This window comes from Anas platyrhynchos, chromosome 9, assembly GCF_047663525.1.
Source record: "Anas platyrhynchos isolate ZD024472 breed Pekin duck chromosome 9, IASCAAS_PekinDuck_T2T, whole genome shotgun sequence".
NCBI classification, from domain to species: Eukaryota; Metazoa; Chordata; class Aves; order Anseriformes; family Anatidae; genus Anas; species Anas platyrhynchos.
The window spans coordinates 10,129,045-10,149,642 of NC_092595.1; the positions used below are offsets into that span (position 1 = coordinate 10,129,045).

General features: G+C 40.3%; 1 protein-coding gene across 1 annotated transcript in view; it reads right to left on the reverse strand.

Moving 5' to 3' along the window:
• The window catches only part of PSMD1 (proteasome 26S subunit, non-ATPase 1), a 70,991-nt gene that overhangs the window by 12,051 nt on the left and 38,342 nt on the right, over positions 1 to 20,598 (reverse strand). Inside the window, exons 17-19 of the mRNA XM_027464001.3 lie at positions 13,648 to 13,762; positions 10,570 to 10,686; positions 2,216 to 2,318 (exon numbers count right to left, since the gene is read on the reverse strand). Of these exons, the coding sequence (XP_027319802.1) occupies positions 2,216 to 2,318; positions 10,570 to 10,686; positions 13,648 to 13,762 (335 nt within the window). The remainder of the gene's footprint in view (positions 1 to 2,215; positions 2,319 to 10,569; positions 10,687 to 13,647; positions 13,763 to 20,598) is intronic.

Below are 20,598 nucleotides of genomic sequence, written 5' to 3' on the forward strand. Positions count from 1 at the left end.
CACCACATCCCTTTTATAGCTCACATTTACGGATACATATTCCAGAAAATAAGGCACATTCATTTTGCAAAGAACAGAAAGGGAGTCATCAGCCTGGAACACGAGAGCATGTCTGTACATGAAGGGGAACATTATAAAAGTTCAGACGTTTGGAGGAAAAAAAAAATAAATCTAAATTTAGAGTGTCTACGTTTTTCTTATTTTAATAGAAGTAAAAAAGTAGCTGCTTGGGCCTAACAATTAGACAATGACGAAATTTTTCATTTCCACTTCAGTGCTCCCAAGGCAGACTCCCCTCCTTCCATGAAACCCCCAGTCTGACGATTGCTTCATTCTTTGAGCACAAAAGCCACCTCCAGTGCATCATTTCCCAGTTGCCCACCAGAAATCTTGCACTTTTAATCAAAGCCTGTCATTGAAAGAGAATTATACTTTTCTACTTCCCCCAGAAAAAAAAAAAAAATAATGCAAGCTCCATAGACCTAAGTATGGCAGATGACACAAAGAACCTTTTTTTCCTGGTAGTGATAATTAAATTCTATAGCTCATTGTTTCAGATAAGACTTGGAGTTGTATGGGAGAGATAAAAAAAGACTTTTCTTTGAAGAGGCTCTAATGTAAATGGCAACAGGTTAAGAAAGGGTAGGTCACAGCCTTCCCCCAGCAGCACAGCAAGAAATAAAGAGCCAAGATGTTGGCACAAATTCACATGTAGTTTACTAAAACTGGGTATTTATGGTTCCCAAATCACTGTGTAATACATGAGCGATGCATGAAATACATAAGGTTTTAGCTGCATTTTTATGTTTTAATCTTAGAGGTAGGAATTGAATACAGCTGAGAGAAAAATCTTCCTAAGCCAACTGAAACAGCTTCCCAGCAACATATTACGAAAATGTGAATGACAAAAGTTATTGGTACAATCTTGTGCCAAGAGCCCTGGTAAGCCTGAGCTGTGGGAGAGGTACCTGGGACACAAGGTGGAAGACAAAGGAGGCTGTTGGTGATTCCTGTTGCTTCCTTCTCTGGCTAGCCCTGGTCAAAGAGCATGGAGCTGCCTGACTGCCGTATGCCCACCAGGAATAGAGCTCTGGAAGCACGCTTCCACACAGATAGGCAAAGGCAGCCCTATGTTTTAATCCCCTGTCCACATGGGTTGAAAATGTAGTGATTTCATACAGACGCTGTAACAACAAGGCTTGGGGCATGGTGCTGTGCTTAAGCCATGCCACTGAGACAAATTAGACTCCTTTGCTGGTGTGACTTCAGGATTAACCTTGATCTTGAGAGTACTGGGAAAAGCAGATTGTTTCTACCTACCACAAGGAACTCTGTGTCCTGTGAAGCTCATAGCACAAGAGACCAGTAGGGACAAACTGTTTGGATGCATGGGACAGCACTGGAAACTTGGAAAGGAGGTACTAGTGACACACAGCACTTCACATGTCTTAACTCCAGCAGAAGGAAAAATTCAAAACAAAACATTGTCTGCCCTCTTTGCTTACAGAAACCTTCCTTAATAGGCCCTGCAATTCAGCCCTTGTGAAATGCTTACACCCTTCACAGGATCCTACCCCTGGCTCAACGTTAGTCATTAACATTCATGAAATGTTCGCTACGCTAGGAAAAGGTAGTGTGACTCCGTGTGACTAACTGGTTCTTCTGAGGTAACACTAATACCTCAGAAATTTGCTTAAATTTGCTTCCCTCATTATGTAACACTACTCCTAATAATCATGGAAGAAGAAAAGCTTAGTTATTGAAAAATATTTAATGCCTTTTTTAATTTTTAGCTGGTAATTTCAGATTTTGACAGAAATCTCGAAATAAAAAGACAGGATACCACAAGGTGTCCAAATTTCCGGACCCTAGAAAAATAAAGATGCAATCTAAAATGCTATAAATCACCATTAAGGACAACAAAACAGAGCAAAAAAATCATATTTGTTCAGACTTCTGGACAAACGACCAACTGCAATGACTGGACTGGTCCATATTAACTGGAGCACACTGATACAAGATGGAACTATAAAGCAGGGTTTATTTCTTTAATTAAATAAAATTACTTGAAATCAGAGACTTCTTGCTGCTATTACAAGACAAGCATAAAGCCAGCACTTCATCTCCCAAATGAAATTTCATATTACATCTATTAGAAGCATTCTATAGTCAAGCAAGTGTAAGAAATTTTGACTGCTTTAGATATTTGAATTACCTGCATCCAAAATGCCTTGAGCCAGGATTGCTCCAAACTTTGCCATAACATCATCATGCTTATCGTTGATCACTTTGGAATAGAGCTGTCTGAACTGGCTGACCTGGATGGGGAAAAAAAAAAAGCAATTATAAAATTGCACTAGTCAAATATTCTGTCATTATGGGAAGTATTCTGGATTTCTGCATCCTAGGAGGACATTCAATTTTTCAGTGGTTTTAATCACGGGTGATACGCGTTTCATAATTAATTGCAGAGGTTTTTCCCACTTGAAGATACCCATATAGAGACTTTAAATAGTCAGCACAGACATAGATTTCCAAACCACATCTTGCAGGCCTTACGTGAGTAGCCTGACAATCTCTGGAGTATCAGCAGAATAACAGACCAACTGATGACTTTGTGGCGACAACTACTATATGTTCTTAGGTGCGTGACACTGCACTTTATTAAATTTCCTCCAATTCCTACTGCTGAAAACCTCAAACCTATCCTGTTTTTCCTCTAGAATAGTTCTGCTGTATTGATAATGCTCCTACGGTGCGTCATCAGATTTTGCTACCGCACTCGTACCTTTTAAGTCAAAATCATTAATGAAAATAATTAATAATGTAACAGCTTATGCCACGGTACATTTACCACAATGTTTTAAGTGCGCATTAATAAGGGAAATTGCTAAACCTTTGGTTACATTATCATCATTGCTTCCAACAGCTTCATCTTTCACTGATTCACTAAGAGTTGTAAAGATAGAACAGCGGCACATCCAGAAATACCTAAGGCTCTATCAAAAATTAATAGCTTATCTTTCAGTGGCTACAGGGGAGCAACAATACGGTTCAAGTGATTTTTATAGCTGAAGAAGCTGACCAGAAAATCCCAATCTGCAATGCAGTCAAAAACTGAGAAGCTGCATCCAATCCACTGGAAGAAACTTCTGTGCCTCTTCCCTAAATTAATTTTCATTCAGGTATCTGTGGAAAATGTTGTTTTCATACTACGCCTTCGCTTGACACACTCAAAAGCTAAGGAGGTCCTTGCAAAAAGTCTCCTTACACGAAGTCTTCAACAAACTTCTCCCCACTATCAGCCCATTTTATCACTGGACCCAAGTCCTCTTCCTACTGCTACAGCCAGACAAGAGGACAAACTTCTACCTCGAGTTGCCAGCCAGCCACCAGATATTGAAAGGTTCCCTTCTGGCTGCTAACCCTTCACATGCAGAATACCCCAAGCCCCAGAGCTGTGCTACTGCAGCCAGTTCCCGCCCACCAGACAGTATCTGAGAAATTATATTAAATATCTGGGGTGGAAGAAGACAAATTGCCTCTCCCCACCCATGAGCATTGTATACCAGAGTCCCAACGCCATTTGATAAGCCTACATAATTAGTAGACTTCAGATAAAGACTGCATGCTTTCTGCAAACTGGTTTTGTTTAAAAAAACCCAACAGGCATCAATTCACCACACCTTTTAAAACACAGGAGCCCTAAAGGAAAAGCCACATTGCAATCACTGCCCTTTCCTCTGCTCTTTCAGCAGCTAACCCAGCTGTACTAATCGGCACCTCAACATCTTTAGCACTGATGACATCTAACCTGATGCAATCTAACCCAGTCTCTGGCTTACGTGAAGGACACGAACGCTCACATGAGTAAGCCCCGACCTGCTGAACACCAGCTGTAATAAAATTACTCACTTCGATTCCCACAAATGGAGAGCCTCAACCACGAAGCACCACAGCAGCTGGCCACCTCAGCAAAGCTGAGCAGAACAGCAGCCCAGCATTTACTAAAACCGACAGGAAAAATGTCAGCTATTTCCCTGTCTCAGCCCAAGTCCAACAATCTGTGTATTAATATCCGTTCCCTATTTGCCAGTTCTCCTTTGCATTAAGAAGTTCTTCATTACTAGGTGGTAAGGCCACCGAATGGAGGTGACTTCAATGTCCTTGCCTTTATAAATGCTAAAGAAAAGGAGCAATGTACATTTTCAGGGCAGCCACACGTAGAGATGGGGTGGCAGGGTGATACTGCACACACAGCACAGGGTTTCTTCTCGATATACTGAAGAAACTCCACCACCGCTTCACTCTATTTATGCTTTTTCACGCTCTCCTGATTTTTATTTAGGAAAGCTTACACTGAGGTTTACACATTTAATATAAATAGTTTGTTTCTTATGCCTGGCCTCTTGTACACTGGAAAAATACCTCAGTTTGTACTCACGGTGTTATTTTCCCTCAATATTCATACTCACAGCCTCTGTAGCAGAACATGTCCTACCACCTGCTTCCTCCTGGAGCGACCTTGATCTCCAGCAACCTGAAGCAAGGCAACCACATGCAGGCCAGCTAAACCAAGACCTTCAGTTATTATTTGGGATGGACACAGAAGCAACATGTAAAACTATTTGGTTTTGCTGAACAGTAGGATTCTAGTGCCTCTGTTTAGAGCACATCATTCCTGTAACTCTGGGCTCAGCTTCTAGGCTTGGAATATTTATTAAAAGGGATGTTACAAAGCTCTGAAAAAAATCACTCATTCAGTGGACTGTAATCTGGAATTTACACAGTAATCAAATCTTCAGAGAACAAAACCCTGGGCGAAGCGGGAAGGCGTTCAGCAGGTCTGCTAAAGTTCACGCTGGCGTCTGAAGTCTGACAGAGAAGTACCTCGGAGCGCAGGGCAGAAACACCTCACTTGGCAAACACGAGCCAGTGCTAGCAGCAGAAGTCATTCACTTCCTTCCCCTAGTCACAGCTGGCAGTCTCTGAGCATCCTTTCCCTACCATGGCTTCCACTGCTCCTACTCACATACTTGAATCCAGAGCAGATGAACAAAACGTGCTGGTACCAGCCCCAGCAGGAACCACCAGCCGTGGTGCTGGGACACCACGCAGAGCAGCGAGCTAACCGGGACACCTATGACTGCAAGAGACCAAGTGACAGAAACCTGGCTGCCAGACCTGAGGGGATCAATTGCCACGAATCCAGGTGATGTGGACAGGTTACAGTAGGGAATTAGTAGGGAATTAGACAGCAGGCTGTCATGAACAAATCTTGAAGAGCTAGAGTAAGAAATAGTCCTTACGCCCTCTATTTATTAAATACAAAATACACAGTGCCACAGTAAGAGTTCTGCTTTCAGATATATTCTGTGTACCTGAGGATTGTGAGCTGGGGACCACTGCCAAACCTGCAAATAGTGTTAAGATAGCGTGCTCCATTCAAAGTTTTACTTCAGCATTAGCAGAAGCACAAATGCTCTATGAAAGGGTAGGAGACTACCCAGCCTGGCCTTAGGCATCAGGCAAACCTAGATCAGAGAACTGACTCAACACTCAAACACGTATTACCGGCCTACATGTTTTCCAGGCTGTTCCTATACAGCAAATGCTTCGCAGCAATGGACATTTTGAACTAGATCAGCTCCCAGCTGTAAAACATTCCTTGAAAGGGTTGGGAAAAGCCTGCTTTGGCAGATCTAGCAGCAGCAGTTCAGGAAAGTACCATCCTCACACGGCCACTGCTCCATCCCTCTGGAGAAAGAAAAAACAGATTCAGACAAAAACGCAGTTCTACCTTTGCTGCTGTGGCAGCCGCCTCCTACAGAATGGATGGAGACATCAACAGCTTCCAAAGCTGTTGAAACAAAACCTGTCAGAGTTTCTAGTAGAGCCCTTTAATCTGCTCTTGTTTTTCCTTCAAAGCATGGCAATGAGCACATCCCAAATTACCAAATAGGTTTGTTCAATATGCTGTGAAACCCACAAGCTTTGTTTCCCCCCTCAAAATCTTTGAGCACTTTTCCTTATAAATGTTATCAAGAAATTGATTTGGGCAACATCCAGGGGGAACACTAAAACACGGGCAGTGACTCATTTCATCTTTCCTAACAATCCACACACACCATTCTGATAATTAATGCTGGCCTCAACTGCATGCCGCTGACTTCAAACGAAGCCAAATGTGCAACCTTGGAAACACAGAGGAAAACACAGGCTTTAAGACATGAGAATGGTACAGCACCATTTCCTACCGCAAGCCCGAGGGGCTTGTATTATTTATCATTTAATAGGCTGTTTACCACTTCTCCCTCTACCAGTCAACATCACGTATGCGAAGCCTAGGAAATTGTCAAGAATACGGCCTCTGTTCATTAACAGCCACAGGAAATGGTGACAGTCAGCATGTGATGCTTACTGCAAATGCAAAATTCTTAAAAATAAGATTATTTAGGAATCTGTTTCTAATAAAAACAAGATTCCCAGTGCTTGTGTGCTTTTTCTCTCCATCTTCAAAAGCCAAAGCTGTTCTACCTACGACTGCTCTCTTCAAAGTATGTAAGAGCACACAGCATACAGAAACATCTAACAGTAACAGGCTTACGTGAAGGAAAGTTAAGGTGCTACTAGAACACTGCAAAAAATATTCTTGCATCCTAGCAAGATCTGGCATTTCATTTAAAAGAAGATAAAAAGAACTCTCAGGTCCTGGCTTCCTCACATATTAACGATAATAGGCCGTGATGGAAGGAGAAGGGAAGAAAACCTTTGAACTTGCTTATTATCTTCTCAGTCTGTGAAGATGACTCCCCTAACGCAAAAAGAGCAAAAGTAAATTCAATTCAAGATGTTAAGACATGTAGCATGTCTCACAAATTGCTGCCTTAATTGCCTTGCTGGTCACAAAGACTTAACGAAGTTGCCATTGATTTCTGTTACAGTGATCTCATCATATCCATAATTTAGGATTCCATTTCACAAAATCAACTTGTTGTTCTGTATCCTCCACTAATATGGCTCTTAAATGTATCAGCAGAGGTCAGGAAAAACCACGCTGGCTGCTCACAGAGGAGTCTGAGTTGGAACGCCAAAGAGACCAAGTCAGTTTTATACAAGAGTTGCTACCCTTTTTAGCACTTAAGCAACTTGTCAGTTCTAGGGACCTCCATCCTTCATTTATTAAATACACCACTCCAGCTGTCTGTTTAAACGGAGTGAGCACAAAGACAAATACAAAGAAAAGAGGAAAGCAAAAGTGATTCCAAGATATACACCTACATTCTCTCACAACAAAAGCAATTTATTTTAAATCGAAATACTTCGATTATTAAATCTCTACTTATCACTGGCATTTCAGCATTGCAACACTCAGCTTTCAAAACTAGTATTTTTTTAAAAATCTGAAGTTGTCTTTTTCCAATATTTGTAATTATTATTTATTTTTACAGAACACTTTTCTCTTAACTCTCCTTTCCAGTCCTAAGGCAGGACTGCTGGTGTTTGGAGACCCACTAATATCTCTGCACTAGATTCTCAGGGAATGGGGTGGGGGAAATCGAGACAATTAATTCCACGAGCAGGTATGGCAGCTTATTTGCTGTGCTTTACATGAACAAAATTAAGAGCAAAGCCTGTTACTAGAACAGCTTGAGAAACGTCACTGTCATTCCCCACGCCTCAGATTGCAATGTTAAAGGAAGGATGGAAAGAAAAAAAATGCTTAAAACAGAATTTACGTAAGATCCCTTGGAAAGAAGGATAAAGCAGGCAACTACTCTATTTGCTACTCTCTTCATACCAAGTTATCATAGAGTTTAAAGTCCATCTAACTCAAAGCACACAGCTCACTAGAAGTCTACGAAAGCACAAAAAACAGACAACACGAAACTGAAAAGCAATGACAGGAAGCTTGCCAGACTATATGCCACAATCTTTATAAAATCACTCTCTTGCATGCAAAGCATCTCAAAATATTTATCAGCAGTGAGACAATGATATGAAGTGTGTTTAAATGTAAAATTTCGCTTCTCAGTAACCCCTAAAGACAACAAACACAGCTTGTAGGACATAAAATCCACCGTGCTCATCTTACTAGCTGCTTATCTAGCAGTACAAATACATACATCAGGTTATAGGCTTGGTATACAACACATCACCCTGTGATTTAGGGGTCTAATTGGATCAAAATGTCACTGTAATCCAAAAATGTCTTGTTATCTGAACTCCACCCTTTCACATGAGAATATTTTTTCTTTAGACTGGCAGAGAGCTCCAAAAATGTTTCCCATGGAGATGGGAATAATAAATAACTCAACTGGCAGTCTGTTCCTCACAATATTTCACTTCTGAGCAAGAAGCTCTGATAGCTACTGCTAACTTCTGGAGAACCTTCTTCCTTCAAAAGAAGAGAAATTGATATATTCTGTGTTGAGATCCTATATTCTCAAATTATTTCAAGGATTTCTTATTTATAATTGCTAGGGTTTTTGGTTTGTGTTTTTAATATCAGTAGCAATTATATGACTGGGTAATGATTTGCTTTCTGTACCTATATTGTGTAACACTGCTCAAATTCTAGCTTACAAACAGGGCCTTAGCATAAAGCTTTTTCAATAACTATCCCCATTTTTAAACAAGTCCCCGAGCCCCAGACTGAACACCTCATCCTGTATTTGCTAGCCAAATTTGCAACCCCTTTAGGAAACTTACTTATTACATGTACCTCTCAAGTCAAGGTTAGTGGGACTCTTTGGGGGAAGAGATCTGGCTTGTTACACACCTAAAACAATCTCTATTTTTGCTAGCCATTTCTTCTGTCTGCACTTTTCTTTAAGACACAGACACTCACCAATCATCTCATGAGAACTGAAAAGTCAATAGACAGACTCAGCAAGTAATCCATAACAGTCTTAGATGTCTGACTTGTTCAGACCAGCCTGCAATAGGATTAGGGTGTTTCGCAAACTAAAATGAATTTATTCTTAATGTCCTTTCACAGAATAAAGTATCATCTTTATTCATTTCAGGTGTCAAACTGAGGCACAGGGGAGCTATACAATTTGCCCAACATTAGAGAGGAGCGCAGAAGAATGATTAAGCCTGATCTGAGAGAATTGGGGTCGTTTAGTCTGGGGAAGAGGCTGAGAGGAGACTCAACTGCTTTTTACAACTACCTGAAAGGAGGATGAAGCAAGGATGGTGTTGGTCTCCTCTCAGGTGACAAGCGACAGGGCGTGAGGAAACAGCCTCTGTTTTTTTTTCAGGGGAGGTTTAGATTAGATATCAGGAAGAATTTCAGATCATTTGATGGTATTAGAGGTCTTTTCCAAACTAAATGATTATATTATTCCTATACTCAGGGCTGGCATTCCAAGCACTAGATTAAGGAAGAAATGATGAAAACAAAAAGCAGTCTCTTCCCAAAGAGAGACTCACTCAGCTTCATGTTACACATATTTCATATCTTGTAAGATGAGGGGATCCTACAGATCTCTAGTGGTCTCCACTGTTTTATTCAGTTGAACTACAATTCTGATAATTCAAGTAATACTAATGCTAGATTCTGCTCAGTGAAAATGGTCTGTTTTTGGTTAATAATTTAAAGGAACAAACCATCTGCTAGCAAATCTTCGTGATCTGCAGCTTGGAAATACCCAAACACCTGTATCTGTAGATGTTCTTTGCCGACTTTCCCAAGTACAGCTTTCCACTGGAAAAAGTCACACACACACCCCACTTTCTCCCCATATGAATGTAGCAAAAAAAAAGTCTGCTTTTATCATAGTTCAGTTTCTAAAATGACTGATAAAAGCAACCCCTATATGACAGATCAATAGCAAAGTACCAGCTACAACTCTGTCTCAGCACTCACCAGGGCAGATGAAATGTGAAACCTCAGAGCTTCTATTAACGTAGACTTTTAGTCTGTACAAATGTTTGCATATTATCATCTGTCATATATTCACAAAGCAATCTATTTTTAAAAGCTAAACACAGCACACGCAATTCTTTTTGCCTTCCGAGCAGAAAGACTCCATTAAAAAAAATTATTTGCTATAAAGCAACTGAGACGGATCTGACAGCAGAAATTGTTTCACCTGGAAAGCATTTGTCGAGCTACAAAAGAAACAGTTTTTTTTATTGCTACCCTGTATGGTGGCCACATCAAAAATCAAGTTTAGTATCACAAGAAACAACTTTACTAAACAAGGGTTCTCACATAAATTGCAAGTATAGAGGCCTCTATATTTTAGTGGAATCCAGTCACTTTGTATCAGTACAAGATGGTTTTATACCTTTTAAGAAAGAGTATCTATTCATGTAACAACTCAACTTGAAATGTTGTCATTTACCAAGCATGTTTCTATCAGCATGCATTGCTCCCCCATTCAGAAGTGTGTGCTCTGATCCATGCAGGAGTTTCCTGCTGTGCATTTAGATATTGCTCTGAGGCACATACCCTCCTGCCAAGACTTGCATGTAGTGCTGAGACCTAATGACTTGGCATCATGGCATCATGCTTCCCACCCAGCAAGCTGGTATGCAAGGTATGGCACTATTTATTACCTTTGGGCAGGTGATCTCGGTCTGCTGGATCATGATAAGGGCAGATGCAATCAGAGCTCCTTGACGTACATAGTTCACAGGATCATTTGTCATTGGCTCAAGCAAATTAATCGCTTCCTAAAAAAAAAAAATCATCACAAAGTTAATACTGCTATTTTCAGTACTCCAGGATCCAGTCCTTTAATCCTAGGTTGTAAGATTGGTGCTGTCACATACATTTTTAAACATATTTTGCATGTTCTTGCTAAATAAAGCAGAAATCTATATAGCTGGGGCTTTTCATCTAAAAATTGGGAAGAAAAAAAGCAAGTGATGGATAGAACAAGATCTACCTGCAGAAGTAAGATACATTCAGCACATGAGAACTAATGACAAAGGTATGTCTTAAAATCTACTCATAAATTATACTTTCTTTGCCATTCTTCCCAACAAAATACATCAGCATTAACTTCATTTTCCACTTCGGCACAGATGATCCTGAGATATCAAACATCACGTCAGAGGTTATAAAACAAGCCAGTAAAGTAATCCAGGTCCCAAATTTTTGGCCTTACACTTTATTGTTAGAATCTGTAACATTGAGCAGCACATGAAAGCACTCATCTCAAACTCACATCAGCCTGGGCTTCCTATAAGCACCTACACAGTAAATCCAGGTTTTAAAAACATTTCAAAACATCTATTGCTTCTCCAAATTCACTAACTGCTCAGGTAAGCACAACAGGAACATGATCCACAATGGATCTACCAATAAGCATTCATTTCAAAGCAGACATTGAATATGAATTATGAAAAGCTATAAAGAGTCCATTGCAATATATGCTGCTTACACATACCCAGGACCAGCACATGCAGTTTGCAGACTTCTCAGGCTAAATCATCTCTTTGGACACATTTTTATTCTCTATTTACACTTCTGCCACTTCGCAAGCCATGACTTAAACATACAAATAATTATTATAGACACTAATTGATTTCTGACCATCCAAGGTCCTCAGTGCACATTACACAAGACAACCAACGTGACCTAAACTCACTGCTGCCACAAGGAGATCCTTTCCTTCCTCAGGTTCCCTTCAGTTGTACTGATCCTCCCCTTTCCTGTGCTATCTGCAGCCCTCATCGCACCTCTCAGTGAGCTTTCCCAGATTGATAATTCAATAGAGAGCTATTCACATTTTTTTGTGTTGTTGTCTGGATGAGTTTTCTCTGACTTTGTGTCTGCATCAATGCACTGGGGAGCTGGACATAACACAGGGAAAGGTGGAAAGAGGGACTGAGGCTACCTGTGTCAACAACAGCAAGTTGTTAGGGGGCTCAGCCAACACTCACCACCCACACTCTTCAGATTTAAGTGGAATAAACCTTAAATAGCAGTTTGTACTGCCGTGGGCTGTACAGATTAATTTGGTCTGTGACAACCCAGGGGCTGTCTAAAAGCACTCCGAAATGTCACATGAAGCAAGCTGTTAGATGCTTTTTGGAACACAATGCAACAGTTTGACACCCACCCTAAGATGATGAAAGAGCTCTTTTAATTTATTATGTGATCTTCTGATTACAGGAGTTGGACGGAATCACTTGGCACTCTCTTGCACTGAGCTTTCTCCTGTCCACACAAACTGAGGACATGAGCAAATGGAATTGAATGCACGAGTGTCCCAGCACAGACACTCAGTGTACTTCTAGCAGGGTGAGGCTTTCCACAAACAAGTTGTCTTTATACAAAACACTTTTTCTGAGGAAAACTTCTAGAATAATCCCATGCCCTCACTTTTTTCCATGTGAGCTATCTTCAAGACTACGCTTCTCTGAAAGAAGCTATCGCAGGTGCCTCATTTTTTGACTTTAATTCAACACCATATACAGAGCATCCACCATTACAAAAAGCTTTCCAATCTCTGAAGTCGAATATATGTGGACTTTCAAAACCTACTAATATAAGCTTCAGATGATATGTCTGTATAATCAGATGATCTAGATCTTTATCACACGAAATATCTAGAAATAAAACAGACTTTGTGCCACTAAAAGCATTTCCACTTAAGTCAACTTGTCAGATGCAGCAGGTTAAAAATAATTAGCTCCTTGATTCCACCTTCCACTTGAGAATAAAGCAACCTGGATTAAAAATAGTATTTCAAGTTTGCTTTCAAGTCTGCATGCTTTGGATGCTAAAGACGGCAGGCAGTGTATGTCAGCATTCTGCGCATTTCGCAACACAAGTGACATGCTGTGGAATCTTGTGTGCAAGAGCCAAAGAACTAATGTTTAATACTAGCTGAGGAAGGGATGATACAGATAAATGAGAGGTTTATCAAAAACTCGGAAGTATGAAATATTATTTTCACGTGGTCAATCTACCTATCTCAAAACTGATTCGGTACCAGTACAGACTGCATACGTATGTGGATAAAGCAAGGAAGCTTATCCCAGAGTTTACTTGCTGCTTGTCCCACACTGAGCACTCAGATCCTACAGAAGTGGGAATCCTTCTGCTCTAAAAGCCCACTGCCACCCACTGTGAGAGTTATCTTTCACCGATACATCTAAATGGAGAGTAAAATTTACTGTCTGTATATTATTCACCTGAAAAAATGGTACATTTCATTGCACTTCACTCTATATGGATCTCCTGTGAATTATGTACCACAGAAAAGAAGAAAAGAACGAGGAGTTATACAAAGTACTTGCTCTTTTCCCATCATTTACATCCCCCATCCTCCTCTGAAGTGATGTGTACAGAATCAGCTCCAAAGAATAATGATTTTGGAGTACTGAATATGTATTTAATATTGAGTAGCAACTGACAGTAAGAAAACTCCAAGAAAAGTTTTAGAGATAAAATTCCAAGAATGTGGCAATAACGTATAAAAACATTCTTCTACTTTATCTGTTCTGCACAAGCAGGAAAAGAGTCTTTATGCCCAGGACAGTTAAAAAATGTAAAGAAGTGCTCTCCTCCAGTTGGCTAGGAGTGTGCATGTGCAAGGAATCTGATCTATGTGCATGACATTTCTGCACAAATGTTGCTATGGAAGGAGACTGAAGAAAGAGTGGATGACTACTGGTCCTCACCTTGTTTCCAGTGCCCGCACAGCAGATACCCAAAGCCATGGCAGCTCCATAACGCACGTGGGGATTGTAGCTCTCTGACAGCAAAGAAACCACACTTGGACACTGCTCAGGAGTCCTAAAGAAAGGCAAAATAGAATGTTATTTCTTATTATTGTTCTTTAAAATTTGGAGACTTTACTTTGCTAATATTGGAAAACTTAAATTGTCCTTCCACGCAATATGCTTGCATTTCTCAAAATATATCTGGAGGAGTGGAACAGGTGGACTCAAGAGAAGAACTGGGAAGAGAGCACAAACGAATAAACTTCCCCATCCTAGCAGATATGACACATGGTTCCCACTCTTAAGATCTTCCTTTTTAGTGTCTACTTTTTATGGAGACATTAAAAAGTTACCCAGTAGAATGACATACATATGGAGACTGAGGTCTTTCTCTCTAGAAATCACACTGTTGTGACTGACTTTCCCAGGTGTATGCTCTGTGAGACACACAGTACTAAACCTTCCATCAGCAGACACAAAACCCACCTCCAACATTAAGATATCCTTTAAGCTTGGTGGATTCCAATCTGCCTTTTGGAACTACTGCTTCTGCTCACTCCTCCTCACCTCCACCTAATACTGACAGTCAGTGCTTGTGAGGAAATTTTGATAAATGTACTTCCAAACAGAGTACCAGCAGTGTGTACTGTTGCCTCCTCACAATATCATGCTGTGATGTTGCTGTCTCATTTTCCTCCTGTCTTTGTAGTTGCATTGATCACTCAGTTAATTTTGATGCTCTATGAGACATTTCATAACATTGTACACTGTCTGTTTTAGCATTTCTAATGCAGCAAAGACAAAAATGTTTTTAAAATAAGCACGTTTCACACGCATCTGCCTTCTGAACTCACAGGCACTGCAAGCACATTCACCACAGCTCATCTTTTCTATCCACCCAATCTCATGACACCACAAACACAAGAGCAATGCAAGAATGCATTTGGCAAGTACATGCTCATGAAAGGAAAGATGGGAAACTATAAATTGCAAGAGATTAAATTACAGCTGGTTTCAAAGTGGATATCTTCCGGTTATCTACTCCATTTCACTGCCTCGCAGCCTGGACTAGCTTTGTGGCTGTCACACTTGCAATCCTAAATACAGTCTTGCAAGCCACTTACTTTGACTATAAGCCTATTTCAGATCAAAATGTACAAATGAAAACTAAGGTGTTCCTGGCTCTTGGCATTCAGTTCGCAGTTTGTGATATTGGCTCTTTTCTTCTCACCTTTGCCATAATGAAAGATGAAGGTGGGAGGCAGTAGCTGTGGTACACGGGAACTATAAATCATCACCTTGTATTATTAGGCAGCTATCAAAGTGCTCAACCAACTCAAGACGTAGGAATGATATTACAGAGTATGCTCCAGCGTTGTTTTTATTTAAATGCATCACTGAATCATTGAAAACAGGTAAAGGCACCTCAAAGCAATAATATATTCCTTTTGTTTCTTGTGACTGAGGACCCAAGACAAATTCATATAATCATGTACATCAATTCTGCACCGCGCAGATCAGCTCATTTCTACTCTAGCTATTATCTCTCCCCATTTCAACGCTTTTCCCAGTCTTCTCTGACAACTAGCCCTAAACTCTTGCTTACACTCCCCTCTTCATCTGTTATCGCAGACAAGCAGCACCCACCCAAGCTCCAGCCCTGCTTCAGGCACTGCAGAAGGGACCTGAAGGCACCCACGTTTCACAAGCTACTCAACCCACCAGCAATCTATTTTTTATGAGTCTTTCCTAAAACACCAGGGGTGGGGGATACAAGAAAAAAACACCACCACACACAAGAAGAAGGGAATAGCTGGAAGCTCTGCTGCCTCTACGGTTCAGCCATGATGAACATTAAGCAAAGGAAAGCTGGGAAACAAAATAAATCTGTCCCACAGGCAAGCAGCAGAAGTGAAGACTATAAACTAAAAGGCACGTTTAAAACTACCTGTCAGTCTGTTGGTCAAATAATAGCTTGAATGCTGACAACGTTTACTAAAAATGAGCTGATGTGGAGACTGGGAAGCACAAATCCTGTAATAAACGAGCGCAAGCATTCAGCTGCACGGAAGATTTCAGCTCTTGAACAAAGACTCTTAACACCTTTGTGTTTGCTTAACTTCAGCAAATGTTGAACAGGCAGATTGTGAGCCAAAGAAGAGAAAAACATCTTCTGGCAAAGATGTAATTATGCACTTTGAAGCATTAATCATAAAATTCCTGCTCAGAAAGCTGGATTTTATAGAATCATTAACTTGGATGGATTTTTGTGTCTGCAGGGTCAGAAGTACCAGCATAGCTTTTTTTTTTTTTTATAAAATCAAGATGAATGCACACCAATTGAATACAGAATTCCTAGTCAGATTTATATTATTTGTAGCCTTTATTTTGAATGCTTTTGTCTCATACCTACCCATAAAACAGTCAAACATTCTGAAAGGTGGCCTTCTGTAAATCCACCTCGGGAGCTGAAATTATTGAAAGGACCCCACCACTTCCCTCGGTCCCACAGCCCTCTCAACCCTGCAACCTTCAAAAAGTGCTTTCCCACTTATTAGAGAACTAGAAGGCAGAATCACAAGCAGGTAGAGGAATCTGAAGAGCCTTGTAAAAATGCTTATCAGAGGAACAGGACTTCAATGTACAAGAGCACCGCTGGCATTGAAGTTACAGCTGTAACATTTGTTTGCTCACTCCGTTGCTGAGATGCTTTACAAAATCTTACACACTGTTGCCACAAGGTGAGCCAATATAAACCTCAAACCACACTTAGTAAAATTCATAAAACTCAAAACAATTCTGTCAAGCAATCAAAGGAAAAAACTTAAAACGCTCTCATATGCAGTTACAGCCTGCAATCCTGCTCCTGTGGCATTATTTCCAACCGGTAATCCAATTGTGGAGTATGGTTAGAAAGTGATCCTGCTCTCCTTCTACTAGCCTGAGGTTTCCAGCCCTCACTCAGAGTGCAGCCACGCAAACTGCAGACTTGACATTCAGCACAACCAGGAGGCAGCTCTGGTGCTGCTGCTGGAGGAAGCTTCCACTCTACCGGGACCAGACCCCATGCTGGTTCCCAGATCTACTGCACCCCTCCAGCTCCCTGTTGGACACCTCCACCGCGGCTTATCAGAGGTCACACTCAGCAACAGGACACTCCTGGTGTTAGTAAAGACATCGGTTGTTACTGCAAATTAAACAGATGATAACAACGCATGAAAAAACAGAACAACATCTGGAAATCTAGTGGGGAGAAGTTTCATCTGCAGACTCCCCTCCTCTTAAAAGTCAGAGGAAAAACTCTAAGCCTGGAGTATGTTTAATATATTGTGAGGCAACATAGCATGGTCCTCTATTCTGATCTTCCCGTAACAGAAGCCAGTAATTCCATCGCACAAATTCCTACATTAAAGGCTGAGGCACATCTCTGAACTGCCCATCTTTCTAAGATATACAACCCCATGTCTATTTTTAAACCAAATTATCTTTAATGCACCGGTTCCTTCCTTTATTCCCAACGCTGGTTTTGCTCAAGCAGTTTGCTTTTGCAATTACATTTTACTACAACAGCAAAACAACAAAAGAACTGCCTGATTATTTCCTTCATTTTCATTTGAGAATTGCTCAACTGCTCCTACGTAAGCCATCAAAACAAATGTCAATGAATCCACGCCCATATCCAAAAAACAGCATCATAATTTGCCTCACTTTATCCTTTATGTTATCAGGAAATAAAATAAGCCAAAGAAACTTCACAAGTTTGTTTTTTTTTTTTTTCTCTATAGACTTCTACACAGTAGCTGGCTACAGATTTGTTTCCAACCGATGCCAGGATAAGTTTTATTGTTGTGATGTTTGGCCTGCAGATGAAGGACTCGCTCCAAGGTTCAGTTTGGTTTGTTTGAGAAGCCATAAACAAAACCTTAAAAAAATTAAGATGTACCACGACAGCAATGAGAGATTATCAGCAAAACATAGCAGCTAGCATTTTATTAGTTTTACTCACCAACTGGTTCCTCTCAAAACCACCACAAGAAACAAACATCCTACTTAATTGAGGATTTTGAATTTTTACTGAAATAGACAGGCGCTGCCTAATTACTGCCCAGTGACCTCAACTCCAGCCTCAGCTTTGATCTCCTTCCTAGGGATATTCACCTCCTTTATGGTTATAATTAAATGGGAATTAAACATGAGATTTATATATGTAAGTATTATATATAAGGGCTGATAGTTAGCTTTTAATTGCCCTAGAGTTTCTGAAAACTAAAGGAAGTAGTTTTTTTTTTCTTTTTTGTTTTTTTTTTTTTTTAATGTAGCTTTACTTGGAATCTGTAAGGTACCTCTACCTTGTGGCTTTTCTAAACGTAAATTAGATGTGCAGATGCAGAATCATAATTCTTTGCAGGATTTGCCAACAAGGGCCTTACTGGCACACTAAAAGTTAAGAAACACTTTTAGGTACATTGATCGTTTATTTTTTATTTTTTTTTTGGTCCAAGAAGCGAACACCCATACCACAAGACAAGCTAAAAGCTTGATTGCCACATTTTGAAGCACTTAGTTTCTTAGATTACATCCCAGTCAGAATCACATTCGAACACCTTTGTGCAATTTATCCGCAATTTTATGACTTAACACATCTTGAAGGGTGGAGGATTATTGCCATTTCTATTTTAGCAATATCTGAACATGAAACTATGTTTATGTATAAAAGCTAGCATCAATAAGTAAATAAACAGAATGCTGAAAATAAGCCATCAGATTGCTCTTGCAATTGAGACTAAAAATGGAAGTGTCTGAAGCATCAGTAACATGCATTTATTTTTTAGTCTAAATATTTAAGGGCTTTACAACTAAGTGAAATATGAAATGTTAAAGAACAAATGTCAAATATATCTTTTAAATTCCTCATTAAGTCTCGCCAGTCATATTTCACGTTATTCAAAATATTTATAAACTTTCTAAACTATTGGGCAGGAATTAATCATTTGATACAGTACTATTTCTACACATTGCTGTTCTTGTCCAGTGACAAAAGGAAAAGCTTAATAGATATTTCATTTCATACAAGAATGAGTTAATAAGGGAGGAATGTAGACGTCTAATTGCAGTTTGCACGAATTTCGGATGGAGGATAGATGAATAGGGAACAACACAGAAAAAGTGCAGAGAAAAACGCAACAAATTGACATATTTCAGTGTACATTAAGCATGGGTGCAAATCCTCTCCTCTCTCGACAGAAAGGATCCAAGCGATTCCCATGGCAGGCATTTCCTGCAGCTATTTCACACGACCCAGGCTGGTTCTCCTCCATGTCTTTCTCTGCAGTGCCTCCCAGTCGCACACCCAAGACCTGCTGATGGATGAGAGCTTGTAGGAGGCCTCCCACCACCAGGAGGACCAGGCTGAGAGCTGCAGACAGCCACAGCTTCAAACTGGAGGGCTACGTACCTCCCAAACAGCTCTGTCACCAGCGACAGCTCACGTCTAACGTAGATATTGGCCCATTACAATGCAATAGCATGGGCAATGTGAATACAGAAATAACAGCAGGGGGATCTGTGCACACTTCAAACACTCGGGTTGCTGTAGACCGTCTTAGCAAGGCCTAGGTTTTAATACAGGAAAGGGGCCGGGCGCGAGGCAGGGCAGCGGCCTACAGAAAAGGCCTAGTGAGTAGCCAAGCTGTCTTCACTGTGTGCTTGAGATCTGTCACAGATACACAGGCGTGTACGTTTCTCAGAAATTATTCAAGCCTGGGAAGGTTCAAAAAAACATCACAAAAGGCAGATAAGTTCTCACCATCTGAAACAAAACAGCACACAAAGCAAGCTGACGTGCTGTACGAGCCAACACATAACCAAACTCTCGTCCTCTGAGAGGTCCTAAGAAAATTGTTTTCATCTGTATTAACAAATCCTTCCCCTTTCAATTAGATACGAATGCTTTCATACAGCTTTCATCACACCGGTCTGCAAGCAATAGTACAGCCTTCAGGTGGTGCTTCTAAGTGCCTCCCCCCTCCCAATTTGTTTAATTTAGCCGTTTTAGCAGCTAAAGAGATGTTTTCATCATATAAATTACATTATAAAATCCAATGAGGCATTCCAGAGAAGTGGGAACGCTTGATTTTCACTTTGACGAAAACAACTCTTTAATGCAGCAACCTACAGAGATGTTTCTCAGATGTGGTTAAGATCTGTGAAGGAAATTTATAATGCAGAACTCGAGCTGACAAAATTGCATTTCTAACTCTGATACTTCCCCCACATTGAAGTGATTGAAGGATAGTGCTACTGCACTGTGAAAGACAAAATTTGAGAAGAAAAAAAACAACAAACCACTTTATAGATAACGCTTCAGAGCCAGCACAGGCTTACATCAGTACACGATGCTCATGATGAGCTGGTTTCTGATAGATGCATTGTCTGTATTTAAACTCCCAGAGCTTTTAACTCTGTTCTTTAAATTTGGAGAGGTGATGTGAAGATCAGCACATGCCATATACCCACAAGTAGACCACTGAAGTTAAAGGATTAATCTATCTTTTACTATACTTCAGTGGTTTTACTCTGGAACTTTTTTTTCCCCCCGCACATTCATTATTTAGACCATCCTGCCAATATTTCTGTCACCAGAAAGTGGCAATAGTTCCAGCCGCTTCTCAACACGGACAAAAATAGCTCTGGTGTTAATGATGAAGGAAAACAAGCTTCATCTGCACAATCAGAAGGAGTGAAAACTGGCTGTGTTTAATCCAAAAGAAAATTTGGTAAAGATTTCACTCCAGTTAAATTAATGCTAGGAGAGCCTTCAAAGTTTATAAAATAGTACAGAAGCTGATTAGATAAAGTTGAGATTAAGGAAAATGGAATCCAAAAGCTTTTTAGTCCAATACAGTATTG